The 11,740-nt window shown below is 32.0% G+C and overlaps 1 protein-coding gene across 1 annotated transcript in view; it reads right to left on the reverse strand.

Moving 5' to 3' along the window:
- The window catches only part of LOC111087849, a 6,064-nt gene extending 5,546 nt beyond the window's left edge, over nt 1-518 (reverse strand). The window contains exon 1 of the mRNA XM_022395998.1: nt 361-518. Within this exon, the coding sequence (XP_022251706.1) occupies nt 361-388 (28 nt within the window). The 5' untranslated portion in view covers nt 389-518. The remainder of the gene's footprint in view (nt 1-360) is intronic.
- Nucleotides 519-11,740: the final 11,222 nt, after the last annotated feature.

Here is an 11,740-nt window from a genome sequence, read left to right on the forward strand (position 1 = left end):
CCAGGAGAATCAACGTCCTATTTAAAGCAAAAAGCTTCATACCATAGGCTATCTGTTCTGTGTTTACTGTAGGGAGTACCTCCAAATGTTAGCATTATACGTCCTTAAGCTTACCTCTGAAACAGCGGTGGCCTCTTTATTATAAATACTAGGGCAAATGAGTACTGTTTCAAGACCATTAAAGCAATTACTTTCATAATGTGTGAAAAATAATCCATCTCCTAGCGTTTTAAGAACGGTAAGTTTTTACAAGATTTACTGAGTACATTGTGTGGGTTAACAGACAAAGGCTAGAGAGCAAATCATACGCAACTTATAGAGATAACCTGTTTAAAATACAGTAAACAAAAGTAAACCTACTTGAAAGAACAAGGAGTAATTTCCACATTTCTGTTAGTATTTTCGAATTTTATGAAAACAGGTAATGTTCAAAATGATTGCTTCGTACGTGTCGGAGTGATATGTACGGCTCTAAATAAAGAGCCAGCTAACGTGAGAGTGTAATGCTATCGCAGGTGGTCTACGCTCATCGCAACGTTCGTTTAGTATTTCCGCTTACATGGGAGGATAACATGTGGCTCATTGAAAACCTGATAAGGAACATTAGATAACTTCGAATTTGGTATTATTCGCGCTCAGACTCACAGAACTATCAGATGATACCGGTTGAAGGTGTGCCTAGACTTAACACGTGACACATCTATTTATATAGCGCATAGTCAAGATAATTAACTTTTTTTTCATATTATTGTTTTAAATAAAATATTCTTCCAGTTTCGTTTTTTTTAAAGTTAAACACAAAGCTACACAATGGGCTATCTGTGCTCTGCCCACCACGGGTATCGAGACCCGGTTTCTAGCGTTGTAAGTCCGCAGACATACCGCTGTACCACTGGGGCGCACCTTTCAGTTTCCTAACCACCTTTATTTTCCACCAAAACACAAGATAGGTGATGTTAGACGAACAGTTTAGTAGCCTTAATTTGAATCTACAAGGTTTTTTGCAACAGCTGAAACTATAGTAACACATCCACCGTACCATCCGTAAGTGAAGTCCAACCTGTTCTCACAAAGTGAACTGAACTGTTACTGTAGTAACACATCCACCGTACCATCCGTAAGTGTAGTCCAACCTGTTCTCACCAAGTGAACTGAACTGTTACTGTAGTAACACATTCATAGTACCATCCTTAAGTGAAATGCAAACTGTTCTCAGAAAGTGAATTGTTACAGCTGTTGGCCATTGTTGTGATACCGAACCTCTTACGTTGCAAACTAATGGTCTTAAAGTAATGCTTCTACCAAGCCAATAAATATTTTATCTAATAATGATTCAATTATGTTATTTCCCAAAATGTCTTTTGTTGTGATTTCTGTAATTTCCTTGTCATCGGTAAATACTGATTTATCGCCATCATTTTGTTAATTATCATTAACACAAGCCATTACGGATATTAAGGTTCTTTTACTTCTAAGGAAAACTTGCGAGGTTACTTGAGATATGAGAAAACTAAATCGTAGCGTTGATGATTTATCTACAAATATATTCAGAATATACAAAAACATGTTCATGTTTCTTTGAATTTTTATGTTACTAACTACTTTTAATTATTTTTTTCCAGTTTAATTTTCAATAAAACTGTTTCTTTACTCCTAATTTTTATAGCCAAAGAATTTACTTAGAAAATATGTAGAATATAAATTCACATCAATTGAAATTTTAATGTATTGAAAAACCTGTACCACTTAGCTGAATTTTGAGAGTTTACTCATTCTGCTAATCTAAAATTGGAAAGTGTTCTATTTGTAAATACTGTAGTGGAAAATCATTATTTTTAATATTCCCATGAATATGTTAATGTGAAAATAAAATAACATACAAACATTGGTACAGGTTGTTATTGCCTCAGTCACCAATGGGGAAATGAGCAAGAGTAATCTTAGTTATAAATAAATACTAGTATAATTTGACGTGTACCTCAATAAACGTAAGTAAAAGTTTGGAGACTGCTTGAATTGGTAACGAAGATAACTTCTTTATAAATTTACAATGTTTCGACAAAATTATATCATCATCCGGTACCTAAAAAGTCGGTTACCCGTCATCAAAAATGAGCGTATATGCATTGTAGGGTAATAGTATTAGTATTATATTTTACCCTTTCATAATTAGTATATTCAGGCATATTCAGATAAGTTTTTCTAAACGTTCACGCATGTGTTATTGTCATGATATAAAATAATCAGTTTAAATATTACCTATTAATTTATTTTTGTGAGTGAATATTTAATTATTGTTTAGTTTTTGTTATAATAAAAGTTAAAAGCAGAGGATTGTAGGAAGTTGTGTTCATAATTCATTGATGTTGAGACTATCGAACGTCGCATGCAATACATTGACGTCGAGAGTATAGAGGTTCCTAGAAGGCTGACAAACAATTAAGCTATAAACATATAAATAGAGTGAGACGATCGGAAAGAGCAGATGGGCAATAACAGAAGAGAGTAAAGATACGGGCAAGGAAAAGTTCAGCGTCAAGTTAACTTATTATTAAGTGATTGGCTGGATAAAAAGCTGTGTTGTGGCTACTGGTAACTAATTCTGACCTTTCTTCTCCGAGTAAACTTGCTGTTTTGTTTTCTAAAAATTAAATTTTTGTACTGTAAGGAAGTTTCAGCTTAAGGTATATGTCTGGCAAATGATATGTTTGAATTTTATATTCATATTCTATACAATTTGTTATTTGAAGGATAGTTCATATAGCGTAAAAAATGTGGGCGATGAATACATTTCGAGACGTTGAACTCATGTCGATTATTAACTTATTGTTGTTAAACCCAAAATCATTATATCCAAACAGCAAAGAAAGCATACATACACAAGAGGTACAAATAACAGAGAAATCTTTTTCCGTACAATGAATGTGCCTTTGCTGGTCAGCTTCTGTTTCATTAAGTGTTTTCTTACTGGCCAAGCCCAGCATGGCCAAGTGATTAGAGTGCTGACTTGGTTCGAATCCCCATCCCACCAAACATGCTCGACCTTTCGGCAGTGAGTTATAATGTGATGGTCAATCCCACTATTCATTGGTAAAAGAGTAGCTCAAGAGTTGGGGATGGGTGGTGATGACAAGCTGCCTTCCCTATGATCTTTCACTGCTAAATTAGAGAGAGCTAGTGCAGATAGTCTTCGTGTGGCTTTGCGCGAAGTTCAAAACAAACCATACTGGCCACTCGAGTAAAGTTTGCTAAAACACGTCTGAACAGGACAAGAATACGATCAAAAATAATGTAATACCACGCTGTCAAGCAGGGTTCCAGTGCAGTAATCAGATTTTAGATTATTTATGTCACAAATTAGTCTAAATAAACATATACTAGGAGAGAGCCTCAATTTATGCTAACTTCAAATACCCCTGTTTCATCCTTTTGGAATAAACGTAACCTCACTCCAGAGGCCAGGCACAGTAACAGAGCCAAGACGGTATAAGTTCTATAGAATAATTGTCCTAACATGCAACCTATACCAAAGCAAGAGTCTTATTGTAAGTTTATTACCTTGGTGCATATACACCCTGTTAACCAGGAAGAAGCTATGTACACGGAGAACTGTCAGAATTTAAAAAATATTTTTTTATCGCCAGTTGTCAAAATATAAGGCTTTTACTAATATTTCTTAATAGTATATATATATATATATATTGTGACTTGTTGGCGATAAATTCAATGATAAATGAACAGCATGACCTTCACTTGATTTCAAAATAATATATATACATTCGGAACAAGTTAAACTTATGTACAACAAATTCTTCACACTACAGAGATTATAGGCATATCATAAACACTATATATATAGTTATCTTCTTCTTGTCAAAAGTCCACTTCGGCCTATTCAATTGCTTTAGAATTTCAGTTGACAAGCCGAACTATCTTCTCTATTACTATCGTACTAGTATTCTATGTGTGATTCACTTACAATTGTGGCACGAGTTACCGTAATCGTTTGGTCTTCTTTCTTCTAAATATTCTCTGCTCCTTTTATTAAAGTGCACTCAGGCTGATTCAATTACATTAGAATCACGCTTTGACGGAATAAATTATTCTTCCTATCTCCTTTTCTACTGTTAGTCTTATCACTTCTACGGTAGTTAACTTGACGCCGAACTTTTCCTTGCCCGTAACTTTACTCTCTTCTGTTATTGCCTATCTAGTTTTATTATTGTATCTGTCATTTCTTCTCCATTTTCTTGTATTGTAGTATGTATTTCCCCTTTTTTATTATCAACATCTTTACAATCTTTACCTCTATTTATAATAACTTTACTTTCAATTTTCCTTCCGCTCTCTGGATTTTCTTTTTTAGTTGTTCTATAAACCACATTTCCTTCTGTTTCCATTTTTCATCACTTTTTTCTCTTTTCCATTCTACATAAAACATTCCAATAGTCTATCAGTGCTTCAAAAATATCTTTATTCTCTGTTCTTTCATTGAATAAATTCCAAATTTTTGAGCCAATTTCTGGGAACTTCATTTTTTGATTTTCCATTTTAACTTCCAGAGCTTCAATTTCGATCCACAGATTTTCTAATTATTTCTAATCTTGTTCTCAATTGTTTTTCTTCATTTGAAATAGCTTCATTAATTTTTTCGCGAATATATATATATACCACAGTGCCCACAATTCAACAGGTAACATTTTGTGGTTTTATATCCAGATGCTGCAGACAGAAGAAATGTATTTAACACGCAGATTTCTGTTCAGAAATCAAGCTGTACTCATTCAGACACTCATTGCTCCAATTACCTGGTTTATACCAATGTTTGTTTACAATTACAAATGAACGGATATTCAGTTTCCAGCATGGTGAGAGAAGTAGAAGAGACTGAAACTGGCTATATAACTAGTGCTGCTTTAGCTACACTACACCAAAAAGAAAGAAATAATTATCTGAGCACTGCAGATTAAATGAAAATTGTTTATAGACAAATTAGGATTACAAATGTGACAATAACTCGGTAAGTTGCTAGTAGTGTTTGCTGATGTGTTTGTGCGACCAGATAATCACTTTCCACACATATCTAATAAAGCAAGCTTCAGGGATGTCGTCACAACTGAGATAGGATGGTTGTGGCAGGACAGGTTAATACAAATTTATGATCGTGCTTGGCCATCTCCAGCAGTGATCATAAGGAAGAAGGAGGGAGCACGCAGGTTCTGAGAGCACTTAAGGCAGATAAATGTTGTAACATGCACTGATGTCCTTCCTTTGACAAAATGAATTAATGTCTTGATACACTGGAAGACACAGATTGGTCCAATACATTAAATTGTGTCTGGTTACACGCAAGTGAAACTGGATTATGAGAGCAGACCCAAAACTGCTTTAAGCACTTGAGAAAATTGTTATAAATTTCGTTTTAATACTATTTAGCCTGTGTAATGCATCTGCCACATTTCGATGATTGATGGAACTTATAAGCTCCACCAACCACTGAAATTAATATATTGCTAAGAGAGTTGTAATGAGAGAGAAGTCTCATGTACGTGATGACATACTGGGATTTGGACACACATACTACAATACAAGAAAATGGAGAAGAAATGACAGATACAATAACAAAACTAGATGGAATCCTAAAAGTGTGGATTTAGGAGATATATATGTTTGAAGTCAACAAAAATTTAGACAAAGAACTTTCAATAGGATGGAAGATATAAGACATGGAGGAAGAAGAAAGAGGTTATACTTAGGATCTATGAATTTTATAAAATATATCAGAGTTCCAAAGATCTTTCAGATAAACAGGAAACTAATTTGCAAGAAAATGAAATATGATTATTAACAAAAGGACTAACATTAACTCCTACATATAAACCTGTTAAAATACAACTAGCAGAAGATATATATGAATTCAATAGGAAATTAAAACTTAAAGAATATTTTTATGAAAATTCAAATAAAGAAGAATCCTTAGTAAAAGGTAAATCAGATTTTGATCCTGTTCAGGGAATAAATATGGAATTATAGTTAATTTGTCAAAAAACTGAATTATATTCTGTTACTGAAAAAATGGGAAGGATAATCTAACTTCAAAAGAGCGGGAGTCGCTCAAGAAACTTAAAAATTCTAAATAGATATTTCAAAAAGCAGATAAAGAAAAAATATGGGTAATAATGACCCCCCAATTTTATAAACAGATGGTTTATGAACATTTAAACAATATAAAGGTTTACTCCAAAAAATGGGAAGTTTAAATAAATTGAGATGCATAACTTTCCTAAAAGAAAAATTTAAGACTATGTACTTCCTAAAATTCATAAAATAAAAGAGATTAATGAATTATTGTTCGAAACAAAAAGCGAATATATTCATATTTAAAAACCTCCCAATATTCCAGGAAGACCGATTGTAGGAAAAAATCAAAAAATTACTGAACATTCAAGTGACCTTTTAGACATATTATTAAAACCTTTTTTTATCTCATATTCTTAGTCCTATCAGAGATGATTTTGAATCTGTTGAAAAATTCCCAAGAAAATTAGGAGAAAATCATAGTTTTGTTTCTTTGTAAATGGTAGCTCTGTATCCAAGTGTTGAACATGACTACGGACTTGAAGCTATGGAAAGTTTTCTAGATAAATATAAAGAATTAATTCATCCCAGGTTTAATGAAGGTTTTATCTTAAAATATTTAGATATAGTTTTTAAAAAAAGTATTTTGACTTGTCAGAAGCAAATCTTTCACCAAATATCTGATACAGCAATGGGCACAAAAATCACTCCAACTTATGCTAACATCACTATGGGATTTTTCGAATTACAGTTGTTTAATATACTGCCTAATTATTTTGAAGATAATTTTGTAGCTCACGTAAAAACACTTTAGAAAAGATTTTTAGACGATTTTTTGTAATATGGAAACATACTCAAGGTATTAATAAATTTGTTGGAATCTTAAATTCAATAAACAAGGAAATTAAGAGTACATTTGAAAGAAATAATAAAAACTTGTCATTTTTTAGATGTGTTGATAAGTGTTTCACCAGAAAAGTAAATTATAACTGATTTTTATTATAAACCCACAAATAACATGTAGATTTATTTAGTAATCATCCCAAGCATATAAAATTAAATGTTCCTGTAAATCTTACAAGTACATTAAATCGTTTGGTTTCCAATGAAGAAACGAGAGGTAATACATTACTAGAATTAAACAAATTTTTAGTTCACTGTCATTATCCAGAGAAAGTTATATCAAAGAAGTTTTTGAAATTGCTAAGAACAACTTTTTTGATAGAAAACATTTTAATAGAAACATTAGTGAATCTAAAGATATTATTTGTTGCGACTCATTGTCCAAACATACATATTGATATTTAATTTGTTAATTTATAATTAAAACAAATAGTAGATAAAAAATTGAAAGATGTATTCAAAAATAATACAATTATTTTATCAAGAAGACAACCTAAAAATTTGTATAGATTATTGAATAAACCTAAAAACTAGATTTTTCTAAAGAAGGTATCTTCAGTTGTAACAGAAAGAAATGTGTTTATGTAATTTAGGTTATATGAAATCTACCAAAACAATAAAGAACAATAATAATAAAAATTTTTTGTTTATTAATAACTCATTTAATTACAATTATAAGAACGCAATATATATTTTAAAATGAGTAAATTGTTGTGAATTGTATATTGGTGAAACAGATACTTTAAGATTAAGAATAAATTTACATAAATTCCGTGTTAGATGTCCCAAAAAAATCCCTTTATATGGCAGTAAACATTTTCATTAATATAATTTGAGAAAAGTTAAAATTCTAAAAAAAAACATATTTTCATGTTTTCCCTTTTTTGGAATGTAATGTGAAATATAAAAAAATATTTTTTGAAAAATATTTTGGCGGCATTTTAAATAGATAGTAGTAAGAGGGCAGAAGTAATTGGTTAAGTAAAGTCAGTAGGAATTGTGAAACCATGTAAACAGTTATTAAGACGTACAGAAAAGAAAAAATAAGTAAAAGTATGAAATTATAGGATAAAGAAATTGCATTTCTATAGTAAAAAAAATTAATTAAAAGAAATTAATAAAAGAAAAGGAAAAGTCTGATATTCCAGTGTTTTCTTATTCGTATCCACAGGTGAATCTTATTGATGTTTTGGTTATATATTTATATATAAATATACATATTGTTACGTCTCTGGTCGTTGGCTAATTTTCCGTAGAATTCTTTCCCCCCCAAAAAAAAACTTCAGCGATACAAGTCCTTTCTTAAATAAAACTAGTTTATTCTTTCTCAAAACAACTTTGCAATACACAGAATTTCTACAGTCACTTTAAACTTAAACACACGCTATAATTCACAACAAACGATTCACGATTCACGCGCTTCACTTATTACCGCGCTTGACTCAATTGTCCATCTCTGTCTGTCTGCAATTATCAATCTCGTCACTTGTCGCCGGTCTTATATATACAAAATAGAGGGTGCATAGAGAAGACTAGAGTTGCCACGATCAGACATGATATTTCTAGAATTTCATGACTTGTTACTAGCGTCACGTGACTTCTGCTGTCGTAACAATATCAATGTCATTGTTAATCTATATTTTTAAATCTACTGAAAAGGAATATAGCTGTATTTGCTGATTATTTTCTTTAACTTTAATTTGTAAAACATACACATATTTCAAAGAATAGTCGTCCACACAAAACGTACAACTGCAGTTATAAAGAACAGTTTACCTACAGTCAATTCCAAAATATATATTACATAAATAACCCTCCTTGGAACTGCTTTAAAATCCCTAACCAAAACTTAATTATTGAGTGCTTTTGTAACTCATTAAGAATTTCTAACTCTCTTTTAAGTTGTTAGGTTATAACGTATTGTTTGTTTTGTCAAACAGTTTGTGTACGTGTGTATTATAACTTTTATTTTATTTTATAACTTAGACTACAGAAATCTATTGTGAATGTGTACAAGTATGTTTCTCTTCATGGAAACACTGGCTAAATTATTTTTTGCCGCGGTATAGCGGCTCATTGAATGGCTCCGAGTTTTTCCAAGCTCAAACTTTCAGCTCATAGCTCCGTCATCTCCTGGCCTATTTGAAATATAGTTACAGTTTTGAACTAAGGAGGTCAAACCCTTTCGATTGGTGTATTTGACCACGCCCAAGGTCGCATAGATTAATTTACTCTGATGCTGCCTAAAAGTACTTAAATTTGAGGGTAGGCTGGTAGAAATCCTGATGAATAATAAAATCGAATCAGGTACACGCACGCCCCACGCTTCGTATTGCTGGCGCACAAAAATGTAGCTAATAAAAAGGGGAAAAAGGTCTTGTAGATTAATTTGCTGTAATAATGCCTAAAAGAGTTTCAAGTGCCACAGCTATTGAGGGTTCCCTCTTGTTTTTTTTTATCAGTTTTGTACATATAGTACTTATGCTCCAGTTTTATCTGTGCAAAACGTATATTTGATCAATTTAGCGCAAAATAAATGTATAAAGTATATATATAGTACAATATGTACAAAATATTTCGAATGACACCTTTCACGCCTTTTTTTTAGAGATATGTTTATTTTATTTACTTTTTGGGCAATAAAAATATTATATACATTATTCACAAAGTGGGTTTAGAAAATCCACCGTAAGAGGGCGGAAGCTCTGAAAATTCAGGTTAAGTCCAGATAAAAGAACAACCACTGAAAATTATTATAGAGCCAGTCAGTTTCATCCAGAGACTGTTTAAAAGCAATCAATATACAGGCTAAAAATATAACGTAATAGTTGCAAGGTAAGGCTGATCTCTGGGTTCTTAAAAGTATTGATTCGTTTCTTTTAAGGTTTAATACTTCATTTGATCTACTTGGGGATTCCTTTACAAAAGGCAGAATCTTAAAATCTACTAGCTGCTAGAACGATAGATTATTTTGAAGAAAGAACAAAGAATAAATAAAGTTTTAAAACTTTTTTTTTGTCAAAGAACTTGTATAAATTCTAAATTAAATACTTTCCGAAAGTCTCATAAACTAAACAGATAAATAGCTGCCCTGGGTCTTGTGATAATGATAGGTACTTTTCAAATAATAATGAACAAATATAGTATTCAAGCCTAATTAAAGTAAATAGAAATATTTTAAACTTATTTACGAATGACGTAAAATAAAGTGAAACACTGTCAACTTTGTATTGAAAGTACAACAGAATTGCGGAATCTTTCACAGTTCTCTTACACAACAAACAGTTCAACAAGCATTCATGACGACATTCATACTCAACAAAACTACTTTGTAGATCACACTCAACAAAACTCCTATATGGATCATACTCAATAAAACTACTATATAGATCATACTCAACAAAACCGTTGTATAAATCATATTCAACAAACCTGTTATGTAGATCATACTCAACAAAACTATTGTTACGTCTCTGTTCGTTTGTTAATTTTCCAAGAAACTTCAGCGATACAAGTCCTTTCTTAAATAAAACTAGTTTATTCTTTCTCGTTACAAACTTTTTAATACACTTAATTTCCACAGTCACTTTAACTTAAACACACACTATAATTCACAACGATTCACGCGCTTTACTAACGGTGCCTACCACCCGCTTGACTCAACTATCCGTGTCTATATCTTCAATCTCTCTAGCTGCGATCCTAATTCTGATTGATTGTCTCGCTTATATACTATAAAAGCGCGTGTCTAGCAAACGCTAGGACGTTCGACAGGTTCCTAGATCTTTCTAGAACTTCAGCGCATGCTCCTAGCGTCGCGCGACTTCCGCTGTCGTAACAATACTAAATACCGCTCGTGTCTGTGGCCATTTGTGAGTGCTCGTGATTGTTCATAGCTCAGATTAGCTATTAGTATTAAAAATCTTGTCAAGAAATATTTTAAACTTATTTACGAATGACGTAAAATAAAGTGAAACACTATCAACTTTGTATTGAAAGTACAACAGAATTGCGGAATCTTTCACAGTTCTCTTACACAAAAAACAGTTCAACAAGCATTCATAATAGTAGTTTTATTGAGTATGATCCATATAGGAGTTTTGTTGAGTGTGATCTACAAAGTAGTTTTGTTGAGTATGAATGTCGTATAGATCATACTCAATAAAACTATATATGGATCATACTCAACAAAACTATTATATAGATCATACTCAACTAAAACTATTATATAGATCATACTCAGCAAAAACTATTATATAGATCATACTCGACAAAACTACTATATAGATCATAACAAAATGCATAGATCATACTCAACAAAACTACTATGTAGATCATACTCAACAAAACTACTGTATAGATCATACTCAATTCTTAATCAGATTCATTAATGATGCTACTATCTTGTGAATATGGCCACAAATATCAATTATTTGAAGCAAAATCTAAAAAGCTGCAGAGGGTTTAGTTTTGATCAAAGCCTGGGGCAATTCCTTAAACATTCGAATTTGTGCAGGGTCAGTTGAGACTTTATACCTGCATATATTGTGATCAAATAACCATTTCATTATGCGAAGGCATACTTTCCTTGTTCCAAGTTCAAGTTTTCCTTCTTTATCCATTAGAATACCATTCTCAGGTTCTCAGCAGCAGACTGAAATGTGTGTCCAAATCCCAGTATGTCATCACGTACATGAGACATCTCTCTCATTACAACTCTCTTAGCAATATATTCATTTCAGTGGTTGGTGGAGCTTAC

Source organism: Limulus polyphemus, unplaced genomic scaffold (assembly GCF_000517525.1).
Source record: "Limulus polyphemus unplaced genomic scaffold, Limulus_polyphemus-2.1.2 Scaffold2744, whole genome shotgun sequence".
Lineage (NCBI taxonomy): Eukaryota > Metazoa > Arthropoda > Merostomata > Xiphosura > Limulidae > Limulus > Limulus polyphemus.